Below are 13,133 nucleotides of genomic sequence, written 5' to 3'. Positions count from 1 at the left end.
TAAAATTAAATATAAAAGAGTGTCTTTGTTCTTAAATTCTGGTGTTTGAAGGAAACTGAGTTTAATTGGAGAAGAATAAGGGGGTTTGTGAAGATCTTGAGAGGGACTTCTCATGGTTTCAGGGTTGTCATGGGCAGATGACTTCTTTTGTTATGTACAATTTTACTGTAATGCTTAATCCTAATCACATTCTTGAGATTCACATACCATGCTGATGTTACTTATGATTATGAACCATGATTATGATTTGTATTCACATTTATTTTTGGCTTACAAATAAAAGAAGAAGAAAGAAATAGGAACATATTCCTGAGTTAATGAATAAAAAGTGAAAAGAGGAAAAGAGAGTAAGTAGTAATTTACGCAAAGTGAAATGTGTAAGAAAGATTTCTTGAGGTTCTCATTAGTAAGTCAGGAATGGTATACAGTTAAAAATGAGAAAACTCAATATATACATATATGATGCCATTGATGGGAAAAACAAACTTCCCAAGTAGCACCAACACTTTGGTTGCTATCTTTGTGAATAGGAAGGGGCATGTAAGCAACATAAAACTATTTAAGCATTAGATGTTCTCAGTGTAGGTGTTTATAATTTGTTTTGATATATTTTTTCCAGATAAGTCTCAGTGACATAAGGTACAAATGAGATTGCAATTCAAATAAAATGACGTATGTAAAAGATACTGCATGTTGTAATTGTGTAACTCTGGACATCTATGCAAATTAGTGTATATCTTGGAGAAAAGATAAAACATTATATATGTGTATGATAGTATAATCAAAATTAAAGCAACACTTCTCTGAAAGACATGTTCTGTTTTTCCAGACTGTATATATTACGTTGCTGAAGATTCTTTAGCGTGAACTAGCTTCCAAAGATATTCTTCTGTAAAATTTTGTTCTGTTGCTTCATGTGAATTTTGTTGTGTTGCTTGGAATAAAAATTTATGTTTTATTTAATAGGGTTTGAGTGTTACTTAAATTAAGTTTGGGGGAGTGTTAATCTAATTTTGTCAAACTTAAAAGGTATTTCTTATCATGTGTGATATTATCCATATATTCTTTTTTTTTTAAATTTTTTAATTTAATTTTATTTTTTTATACAGCAGCTTCTTGTTAGTCATCCATTTTATACACATCAGTGTATACCTGTCAATCCCAATCTCCCAATTCATCACACCACACCACACCCCACCTCCCAACCACCCCACCCCCGCCGCTTTCCCCCCTTGGTGTCCATACGTTTGTTCTCTGCATCTGTGTCTCAGTTTCTGTGCTGCAAACTGGTACATCTGTACCATTTTTCTAGGTTCCACATGTATGCGTTAATACACGATATTTGTTTTTCTCTTTCTGACTTACTTCACTCTGTATGACAGTCTCTAGATGCATCCACGTCTCTACAAATGACCCAGTTTCGTTCCTTTTTATGGCTGAGTAATATTCCATTGTATATATGTACCACAACTTCTTTAACCACTCGTCTGTCGATGGGCATTTAGGTTGCTTCCATGATCTGGCTATTGTAAATAGTGCTACAGTGAACATTGGAGTGCATGTGTCTTTTTGAATTATGGTTTTCTCTGGGTATATGCCCAGTAGTGGGATTGCTGGGTCATATGGTAATTCTGTGTGTGATATTATCCATATATTCTTAATATCTTCCTTTGCCCTTTTACTTCTTCTGAATCTTTATTATCCTTTTCCCTTTACAATTAAACTTGAATGGGTCATATATAGTTGCTTATATTTTCAACCACTTGTTGGACATCTCCATCTAGAATACCAAAGGAATCAAAATATTAACAGACCCCAAACTCATCTCATTCTCTGCCCCGTCCCCCAACCCCAGTTGTATGGTACCATAATCCCAGTCACCCAGATCAAAAACATCTGGGAGTTTTCCATTTTTTTCTCTTTGTCTTATTTTTGCCTGTTCCTTCTGCACAATGTCTTAAATTTATTCCCGCTTCATTACCTCTTTGTAGGCCCTCATGCTGTCATCTTGACCTGTTCTGCCAATAGAAATATACTACAAACCACGCTATAATATAAAATTTTTAGTAGCCACGTTAGAAGACCAAAAGGAAACAGTTAAATTGAATTTTTGTATTTTATTTAATCCAACATATCTAGTGTATTATTTCAACATGTAATATTTTAGAAGAATTCTTCTTGAAGGATTTTATCTTTTGTTGTTGTGTTCATTGAAATCCGGTGTATATTTTACACTTACAAGTACATCTCAATTTAAACCAGCCACATTTCACATGCTTAATAGTATGTGGCTAGTGACTATTGTCTCATACAGTATAGATCTACACTGTTACAAGAACTTGTTTCCAGTTTCCTGGCTTTTATAGTTTCTCCTTAACTGGTTCATTCTCCATATCACTGCCAAAGAAAACAAATTTGATCACCTCATTCACATGCTTTTAAAACTCTATCTTCTGATTCCTATAGAATTATTTTCTTATTCAGGGCCCTTTACAATCTGGTCCTAATACATTGTATCAGCTTCATATCCTGCTAATTTTTTCTTCCCCATCTGCATTGGCTTCTCACTGTTTCTTATAACTGTGTTCCCTCCATTTAGAATATTTTTTTCCTTATACAGATTCCTACTCATTCTTGAAGACCGACTCATAAATCATCTACTCATTAAAGTCTTCTCTGATATCCTCAAAGTCAGTTCTACATGTATACAAAGATCTGTGTTTATATTTGTTATGAGCACTTAATCTGTTTACATGCCCCTCTCTTACTGTTATGTTTCCCCAGAGCTTAGCACACATACTAAGTTTATAGTTTAGCATGCTTGAATTAATAAGCATATGTATTTGGGCTGCACGTTCATTCAGACAATTTTGTTTCTTTAATTTTTTGTCCTTTGAAGGGAAATGTGTAGGTTATCATTTGTAATGCCAGATTATCAGTCTGAATAGGTGATTTTGCTTTTTCTCACAGGTTCACATAAAAAGACAGTTGAGAGAAACAAATGACAAGAAAAATGAAAGCTCTTTTAAGAAACAGCTGTCCTGTCAGGAAAATTCTAAAAGCTGTGTGAGGTTAGTGATGAACTTCAGAAGTGGAATCCAACTGTGTAGAACCAGAAGATAGCTAGTAAAAAAAAAAAAGTACTTAAAAAAATGAGGTTTTTTGTATTTAATTTGAGGTGAGGTTTAAATGTATTTAATTACTTCTTTTAAAGTACACCCTTGATAAGTTAAGGAAGGACCAGCTGAAATCTGAGAATATAATTTATTTGACCTCTATCTTTGATGAATTAGTTTTTTTTTATTTTTTTCCTAATTTGTTTTAGATCGATATTTTTGTACAATAAAAGTTACAACAGTGTAAAATTTCTGTAAAATTTTCTGAATGCTTACGCATTTTTGTACATATCACAAACCAATATGGATAAGCATTGGTGCACAGCCCACATTTTGAGTAACTTCTCTAGTATTTATGGACAGAAAGTAGAAAGTAACTAAAGATATAGTACAACATTCTTCATGAGACAGTTGTAGTTGAAACTACTTATTATCTTTCTCATTTTGTTTCTCTGTGTTATAGCAGACACTTGCCACTACTATAACAAATGTTTATTGTTTAAAACAATTTTTAAACATGTTTGGATTTGTTTCTTTAACTGCTATTGTTAAAACATAGTTGCCTAGAAATACTTAGTATGCAGGTTTAACAGGTATTAACATATTTTTGAATTAAATTGAATTAGTAGTGTACTGGAAATTCATTTATTATTAATACTTAAAATAACTTGTTACAGTACATTTAAAATTGAAGCCCTTTTTGATCTGAAGTATATTTAGAGCTGTCCAGAAGTTGTCAAAGTCATAATTAAATCTATGATTCATTAGTACATTTCATCAGAATACTAATATCTTAAGAGAGTAAATATATTAGTTACCAAAACAGTTAACAATATTCCTTGAGATTTATTGAATCATGCCACTAATTTAGAACCCTTTAGCTCTTTAGAAGTTATAGACTTTTGGGAAGTTATAGACTTCTTTGGTAATCTGAAGAAAACTATAGACAACTACTATCCGAAAACAGACTTAGAGACAGAAGTTTTTAGATTTTAAGGGATTCTTGGAACACTCAGTTCAAGAGCCCACCCATAAAGCCAGTTAATAACTGCAGTAGAGCAAATTTTATTTACAGTTTCTTTTAATTATATCTGAGTCAGCTTTGAGTCTTCCATTTATGGTTATATAGTAAATAGCACATTTTCCCCAGGCATAGTGAAGAAATACCTTTTCCTAGCTTCATTATTCATTCACCTCCTATTCTTGCCTGTGACAATGTCATAGATAGACATTTTTTCAGAATTACCCAATTCTCTTGGCTCGTGCTGAGAGTGCAGTGCTCATCATTGTATGACCTGTGATAGGGTCATACAGTGGGTCTAACAGAGCTGAGGTAGTCCACATGCTTAACTTTTTTCTCAAGGATTTGTGGTAGAGGGATGGTATAGGGATGTAATGCAAAATAATAATTTGCTTTTGCTCACCAAGTCATACCCTTAATGATTTCTTCCAAGGTGGAAAATCTGTCAGCTATTAGATTTTTACCGTACATTTTTTTGGGAGTCTTTCGGATGTTTTTAGAATTCCTCTCATTCAATCTTATGTTTATAAGGCATATGCCTCATTTCCTGCACTTAGAAAATATGCCATTCAGTGTTGCCTCTCCCTTCTAAAGCTGTAAAACTCCTCTTTCTGATACTTTCTCCCAGTTCCAGGGAAAGGGATTGCAAGAGTGTTTTGCTTCTTGTTAGTGAATCTCCATTGCAGTCATTGGAGTGGCAACTAAGTGGGGAGTCCAACTAATCATGCTTTCTTTGCTAAAATTTAAAACTCAGTGCATAATACTTTCAGTTTGGTGGGCAGTGGATTGAAAATAAATGAGCAAAGTAACAGTTTTCTCTTATTTCATCTCTTTATTGGTGTTTACAGAAAAAAAGTCAAAAGAGAAGATCTATTAAGTGCAAAACTTTATGACTTGAAGATGATATACAGTAAGTGACTATCTTACTTGTGTGTTCTACCTTTTTTTGTTTCTTACTTTAATGCTTGTGCCAAAGTTCTTGTAAGTAATATTTTGGCTTGGAAAATAGTCATGCACAGAACTCCACTGAACTCTGTACACTGTATTCAGTCCTACATAAATTGCTTTCATGGAGTCATTTATACTGTTTCCTGCCCTTTTTGTTTTCATGCTCAGCTGTAAGGAGGGAAGGGGAGAGTGAATGAGTGTGTGTGTGTGTGTGTGTGTGTGTGCATGTATGTTGGGAAGGAAAAGGAGAAAAGGATGTTTTCCAACTACTTGGTTAGCAACCTACATTGTGGTCCTACTCCACTCATTAGTGCAGAAGTCCTTATGGGAACTGAGATGAAATACCTTGTGGGCCAATAACTGTAAGCAGTAACAAGAGAAGCCTGTGACAGTGAGAAGTTAATTCATGGTTCCCAGAGGAAGTGGTGGTTTGCCTTTGAGCCACACTTTTAAAGTTTTTTTGGAAACTTTATTTGGAAGTAAAGCATTTCTTACATATTTATCTAAATGAGCAGTTAAATATGCCTGTCTCTTGTTGTTGTCTAGTGTATGGTTCTCTAATACAGGAAAGCTTTGCAGCAGGGCCTGATAAAAATGACACTATAGTGCTTTGTGACTCCTCTTTGGAGCTCAAGCGGTTTATTCTTGTTACAAAGAACAACTTACTATAGGCTACTTGTAAGCAGGGAGAAGTGAGCATTTATTTTCCAGGCCAGGTTATAATTAATTTCTATTTATAGATAGAATTAATGAATTCATTGTTCTTAAAACTAAATGATAATCAAGTTCATTTTTTATACGTTTGAATACCAAGTTTGGTTGTTGTTGTTATTGGCTTTTTTATTTGAATTAACATGATCTCAGGGTTATAGATAACCCCAGATTTACAGATTAATGAATGTCTGTCTTTGATAATTTACTATTAAAGTGGAATTTCACTAAAAGGACTTTATGGTTAGATAAGCATTTTTCTTTTGTTAAAGAACTTTAGGTATCAAAACTTTTTTGTTTTTCTGTGTCATTGCTGTAGAATAGCATCCTTTTTAATGAATAGCCTTTGTTTGGTAATTCTAGGATCTGATATAAAATTTACTGCTAAGGAAGAGTAAATGATGTTATAGATTTTCTCTAGATAATCTGGCGTACTCTCCCTATGATAATCTTAGTTTTAAGACTACTGTAATTTCCTTTAAGTATGTATCTCCTGCCTGGACTTATTTTTAGAGAGAAAAACATAGGCAAGTCTTAAATCTATAGTGCTTCAATATAGTGAAGGCCATTTATAAGAATCTTTGATTCATTTGGATTTGAGAATTTGTTTTACTATTCAGAATATGAAATACTAAACAAGTTTTCAGGGGATATCGTAAGCCAGTTGAATAGCTAATTTTTTTCCTTCCAATTTATGTATATAAATTATATAAATATATATACATATATAAATTATGCATATAAATATATATAAATTATGTATATAAATTATGTGCATAACTTACGTATATTACATATATAAATTATATATGACATATACAGCACTAAGTTTAAAGTGTACAGCATAATGATTTGACTTACATACATCATAAAATGACGACCATGGTAAGTTTAGTGAACATTCATCATCTCATATAGATACAACATTAAAGAAATAGAAAAAAAATTTTTTTTCCTTGTGATGAAAACTCTTAGGATTTACTCTCTTAACAACTTTAATGTATAACATACAGCAGTGTTAATTATATTTATCATGTTGTACATTATATCCCTAGTACTTATTTATCTTATAACTTGAAGTTTGTACCTTTTTACTTCCTTTATCCAGTTCCTCCTTCCCCCACCACCTGCCTCTGGTAACCACAAATCTGATCTTTTTTTCTATGTTTTTGTTTGTATAAGTGATATCATACAGTATTTGTCTTTCTCTGTCTGACTTGTTTCACTTAGCATAATTCCCTGTAGGTCCTTGCATGTTGTTGCAAATGTCAGGGCTTTATTCTTTTTCATGGCTGAGTAATATTCCATTGTGTGGAATATGTGTGTGTATCTCACATCTTCTTTATCCATTCATCTATTGATGGGCACTTAGGTTGCTTCCATATCTTGGTTATTTTAAATAATGCTACAGTAAACATGGAGGTGCATATATCTTTTTGAATGACTGTTTTCATTTTCTTCGGATAAATACCCAGGGATGGAATTGGTGGATCATATGATGCCTCTAGCTTTAATCTTCTTTCTCAAGATTGTTTTGGCTATTCAGTGTCTTCTGTGTTTCCATACAAATTTTGGAATTATTTGTTCTGGTTCTGTGAAAAATGCCATTGGTATTTTGATAGAGATTGCATTGAATCTGTAGATTGCCTTGGGTAGTGTGGTCATTTTAACAATATTAATTCTTCCAGTCCATGAACATGATGTATCTTTCCATCTGTGTTGTCTTCAGTTTCTTTCATCAGCGTCTTACAGGTTTCCAAGTACAGATCTTTTACCTCCTTAGTTAGATTTATTCCTAGGTATTTTATTCTTTTTGATGGGATTTTGAATGGGACTGTTTTCTTAATTTGTCTTTCTGATAGTTTGTTGTTAGGGTAGAGAAGTGCAACAGATTTCTGCATATTAATTTTATATCCTGCAACTTTACCCAATTCATTGATGAGTTCCAGTAGATTTTTGGTGGCGCCTTTAGGATTTTCTACGTATAATATCATGTCATCTGCAAACAGTGACAGTTTTCCTTCTTTCTTTCCAATTTGGATGCCTTTTGTTTCTTTTTCTTGTCTGATTGCTGTGGGTAGGACTTCCAAAATTACGTTGAATAATAGTAGCGAGAGTGGGCATCTTTGTCTTGTTCCTGATCTTAGAGGAAAATGCTTTCAGCCTTTGACCACTGAGTGTGATGTTCGCTGTGGGTTTGTCATATATGGCCTTTATTATGTTGAGGTGTAGTCCCTCTATACCCACTTTATTGAATTTTTATCATAAAGGGATGTTGAACTTTTTTTGAAAGTTTTTCTGCAGCTATTGAGATTATTATATGGTTTTTATTCTTCAATTTGTTAGTGAGTATCACATTGATTGATTTGTGGATATTGAACCATTCTTTCATCCCTGAGATAAATCCCACTTGATCATGGCATATATGATTGTTTTACTATACTGTTGAATTTGGTTTGCCATTATTTTGTTGAGTATTTTTGGGTGTATGTTCACCAGTGATATTGGCCTTTAATTATCTTTTTTTGTGATATCTTTGTCTGGTTTGGTATTAGGGTTGCTGGCCTTGGAAACGTTACTTCCTCTGCAGTTTTTTGGAATAGTTTGAGAGGGGTAGATGTTAACTCTTCTCTCAGTGTTTGGTAGAATTCACCTGAGAAGCCGTCTGGTCCTGGACTTTTGTTTGTTGGGAGTTTTAAAATTTTGAATAGGTAATTTTAAATTATAGTTCTTAAAAAACATATTTCCTGCCAGAAGGTTAACATTATCCAAGGCCTGTAACTTAATGCCATGTCTGCTTATGTTAAGATGCCTGAAGTCATTTGTTTGGTTTAGGATAGGCAGAATATTCCTTATACTTTATGAGTGGGTAGAACAAGAGTACTAATACCTATCATGTAATTATGAGCAGATGTCTTAACTGAACAAGTCTGGATTGAGTTGAAGGGTATTGCGTACTTACTGATTACCCATTTAGATTTTTTCCGTGATGTTGCTTTTTACTTGTGGAGTTTAATACATCTTACTTAGCCAGTTTTTATTCCAGCATTGAGATAGATTATGTACCTGATGAAATAGTTAGCTTACATTTAGTTATTGTGTTTAATGAAGATTATTCAGGTGTAAATTCTAAATCCATACTCAGCACATACTCAGTATGAGAAGTTCATACTAGGAGAGCAAAAGGGAATTGAGATGAACGCATTCATTCAACAGACTCTGAAGCAGCTCTGGACTCTTAGGGTTGTAGTAATGCACAAAAGAGACAAAGTGCTTGCTAACAGAGTATCTTTTGTGGACAATAAAGAGATAAATGTATAATATGACAGGTGTTATACGTGCTTCAGAGAAGAATAAAGTAGGGTAAAGGGACAAAGGATGATGATGACATTCTGGAGGTGATTATATAAGGCATCAGGGAAAGCCTCTTGGATTAGATTATATTTGAACAGCAATCTAGAATAAGTAAGGGATCAAGCCATAAATGTATCTAGAGTGTTGCAGGAGAGGGAAGAGCAAGTGCAAAAGCCTTGAGACAGGAGCAATCATGGTATGTTCAGAGAATAGCACGGAGGTCAGTATGACTAGAACAATTGAGTTACGTAGATGGAGGAGGAAGAGTTAAGCCGTTGGCTGGGAGGTCATTTAGGGCCTCCTAAATGGCAGGCATTTTCAGGGATAGTATGGACTGACATATTATTAAAGGATCTCTGGCTGTTAAGGAGAGAATAGTTCATAGGAGGGCAAGGTCCTCATAGGAGGACTGAGAGACTAGTTTGGTGGCTTTATTCCAGGCCACAGATGATGGTAGGTTGGGCCAGGAAGATGTTAGTGGAAGTGGTGAGAAGTGGCTCAATTCTGTAAATGTTGTATTTCAGAGGTGAAATTAAAAGGATTTGCTGATGAATTGGATGTGAGGTAAAGAAGTCAAGGGTGAGACTAAAGTCCTGGCCTGAACGGAGTTGCCAATTACTGAGATGGGGAAGGCTAATAGAATGTTTGGGATGGTATAATAAAGATTTCTCTTTTGGACATGTAAGATGCTTACTGTACAACCAAGTAGAGATACGCTGAAAAAATATGGATGTTTGCATGTCATATGCAAAAGATTTTTTCATCTTTATATTGTTTTAGTGGTAATTGGTTCATGTTGATATGTGAATTAGTGTTTGGTGCTTAAGTCAAATTGATGGTTTCTTCCAGTTATCATTTCTTTCCCCACTCTCGAGTTTGGGCAAAAATGTTAATAAAGACCATGATCAGAAATAAGACTGGAAAGGAAGGTTGAGGCTGTCATAGAGAGTTGAGCAATAAAGCTAAAATTTCTGCATATTATCTCATAAGGAGTAATGTTATGCAAAAAGATACCATTAAAGGTTTTTTTTCACTGGATTACAATGTGGTGAAACCATTTTAGGAAAACTTGGTAAAAGTTATTCCAAAAAGATAGGAAGCTAAATACCTGTTAGAAAAATTCTAGAGCTGTCTCTTTTTTCTCAGGTTGTGTTTCTTTTTGTCTTTATGACTCATTTAGTATATGCCTTACTTGATCAATTCTGAGAACCCTTTTTTTTTCCCCTCCATTCTAGCATCTCTGAAGTGGGATTCTATCTTATCATTTGTCCTGTATGATCACTGTTGACCAAGCAGCTGCATAGTTGTCACTGCCTGTGACTGTATGAACATACAAAGTGCTGTCATTAAATCTGGAGAATAGATAGCAGAAATTTGGGAGAAGATCCATAGATAATCCTGGAATTTTCTTAACCCCTAGACCTCTAACTGAGAGAGAATTGGGGGAAATTCATCAGACGCATGCACCAACATTCCCAAGAAAGTCATAAGTTGGCTAATTCTATTAAATACATACTTAATTGCAAGGCCAATATAAGAGGCCAACACCAATGATTTAGTTCTTGTATGGATTTCCTGAGGAATCACCACTGTTCTTTTTTTTTCTTCCAGTTTTATTGAGATAATAATTGATATATACAGCACTGTGTAAGTTTAAGATATACAGCATAATGTTTTGAGTTACATACATCATGAAATGATTATCACAGTAAGTTTAGTGAACATCATCTCATATAGATACATTAAAGAAATAGAAAAAAATTTGTTTCGTTGTAATGAGAACTCTTAGGATTTACTCTCTTAACAACTTTGATGTATAACATACAGTGGTGTTAATTATATTTATCATGTTGTATGTTACATCCCTAGTACATATTTATCCTATAACTGGAAGTCTGCACCTTTTGACTACCTTCATCAATTCCCCCTCTTCTCACCCTTCATCTCTGGTAACCACAAGTCTGAACTCTTTTTCTATGAGTTTGTTTGTTTGTTTTTGAAGTATAATTGACCTACAACACTGTGTTAGTTCCTGGTACACACATAATGATTTGATATTTCTATACATTTCAAAATGATCACCATGATAAATCCATTTACCATCTGTCACCATACAAAGATATTACATAATTTATTGACTGTATTCTCTACAAATCACCACTGTTCTTGATAGCATAGAGGATGATATCATGTGAAAAATGGTCATCAACAAACTTGGGTTGAAGAGTAATTAGAAAAAGTTGGATTTTGCATGTAAAGAAGTTTTATGAATGCCTTAACCAATTTATTATGCCTATATATTCACTTTTATTAGTCAATTAAAAACTGTACCTAGGTCTATATTAGTTTCCTAGGGCTGCTGTAAAAAATTCATTACAACTTGGTGGCTTAAAACAACAGAAACTTATTTCCTCACTCTTCTAGAGGTTAGAAGTCTGAAGTCAAGCTGTTGGCAGACCCATGCTCCCTCCATAGGGTCTAGGGAAGATTCTTTCCTTGCCTTTTCCCTAATTTCTGGTGGCTCCTGGCAATCCTTGGCATTCTTTGGCTTGTAGCTGCATCACTGGAATCTCTGCTTCTGTCTTCATATGGTCTCTACTATTGTGTCTCCCTCTGTATCATTGTTTGTCTCTGATAAGGACGCACTCATTGGATTTAGTCCCTACTCTAATCCAGTATGATCTCATGTCAATCTTACTTTTAATTGCATATGCCATGACCGTATTTCTAAATGTCATAATCTGAGGTTCCAAGTGGACATGAATTTTGGGGTAGGGGGTCTCAGGGGTGACACCTTCAGCCGACTACAAGGTCAAAAACAGCTCTTTCAGTAATTCCGAAATAAAATTTCTAAGTGATAAGGAATCACTGTGACCCAACTCTGATGCAGAGATTGTGTTCTCCAAATAACATTTCCTAATAAAAGAACCAGGCCTCCTTGAAATAAATGACTGTTTCCAGGTTTGAGATAGTAAATAAATAAGATGTGCCTAGAGTATTTTTTTCTTAACAGAAGGCAAGGAAACTTTCAAAGCAGTGCTAGGATTGTAACAAAAAGTCTCAAGAGCTCTACCCACCACCAGAGCCTCCCATCAAGCCTCTTAGATAGCCTCAACCACCATAGGGCGGACAGCAGAAGCAAGAAAAACTATAATCCTGCAGCCTGTGGAACAAAAACCACAGTTACAGAAAGATAGACAAGATGAAAAGGCAGAGGGCTACATACCAGATGAAGGAACAAGATAAAACCCCAGAAAAACAACTAAATGAAGTGGAGATAGGCAACCTTCCAGAAATAGAATTCAGAATAATGATAGTGAAGATGATCCAGGACCTCAGAATAAGAATGGAGGCAAAGATTGAGAAGATGCAAGAAATGTTTAACAAAGACCTAGAAGAATTATAGAACAGACAAACAGAGATGAACAATACAATAACTGAAATGAAAACTACACTGGAAGGAATCAATAGCAGAATAACTGAGGCAGAAGAACGGATAAGTGACCTGGAAGACAGAATGGTGGAATTCACTGCTGCGGAACACACTAAAGAAAAAAGAATGAAAAGAAATGAAGACAGCCTAAGAGACGTCTGGGACAACATTAAACGCAACAAGATTCGCATTATAGGGGTCCCAGAAGGAGAAGAGAGTGAGAAAGGACCAGAGAAAATATGTGAAGAGATTATAGTCGAAAACTTCCCTAACATGGGAAAGGAAATAGCCAACGAAGTCCAGGAAGCACAGCGAGTCCCATACAGGATAAACCCAAGGAGAAACACGCCAAGACGCATAGTAATCAAATTGGCAAAAATTAAAGACAAAGAAAAATTATTGAAAGCAGCAAGGGGAAAACGACAAGTAACATACAAGGGAACTCCCATAAGGTTAACGGCTGATTTCTCAGCAGAAACTCTACAAGCCAGAAGGGAGTGGCATGATATACTTAAAGTGATGAAAAGGAAGAACCTAAAACCAAGATTAC

The 13,133-nt window shown here is 34.6% G+C and overlaps 1 protein-coding gene across 3 annotated transcripts in view; it reads left to right on the top strand.

Moving 5' to 3' along the window:
- The window catches only part of SCAF11 (SR-related CTD associated factor 11), a 72,385-nt gene that overhangs the window by 39,323 nt on the left and 19,929 nt on the right, over nucleotides 1–13,133 (top strand). For all 3 annotated transcript variants that reach the window (XM_059935725.1, XM_059935724.1, XM_059935723.1), the window contains exons 6-7: nucleotides 2,971–3,071; nucleotides 4,986–5,047. In XM_059935725.1, coding sequence (XP_059791708.1) covers nucleotides 2,971–3,071; nucleotides 4,986–5,047 — 163 coding nt within the window. The remainder of the gene's footprint in view (nucleotides 1–2,970; nucleotides 3,072–4,985; nucleotides 5,048–13,133) is intronic.

Source organism: Balaenoptera ricei, chromosome 10 (assembly GCF_028023285.1).
Source record: "Balaenoptera ricei isolate mBalRic1 chromosome 10, mBalRic1.hap2, whole genome shotgun sequence".
Taxonomy (NCBI): Eukaryota; Metazoa; Chordata; class Mammalia; order Artiodactyla; family Balaenopteridae; genus Balaenoptera; species Balaenoptera ricei.
The sequence above is the reverse complement of the archived record's forward strand: the minus strand, read 5'-3'. Positions and strand labels throughout refer to the sequence as shown.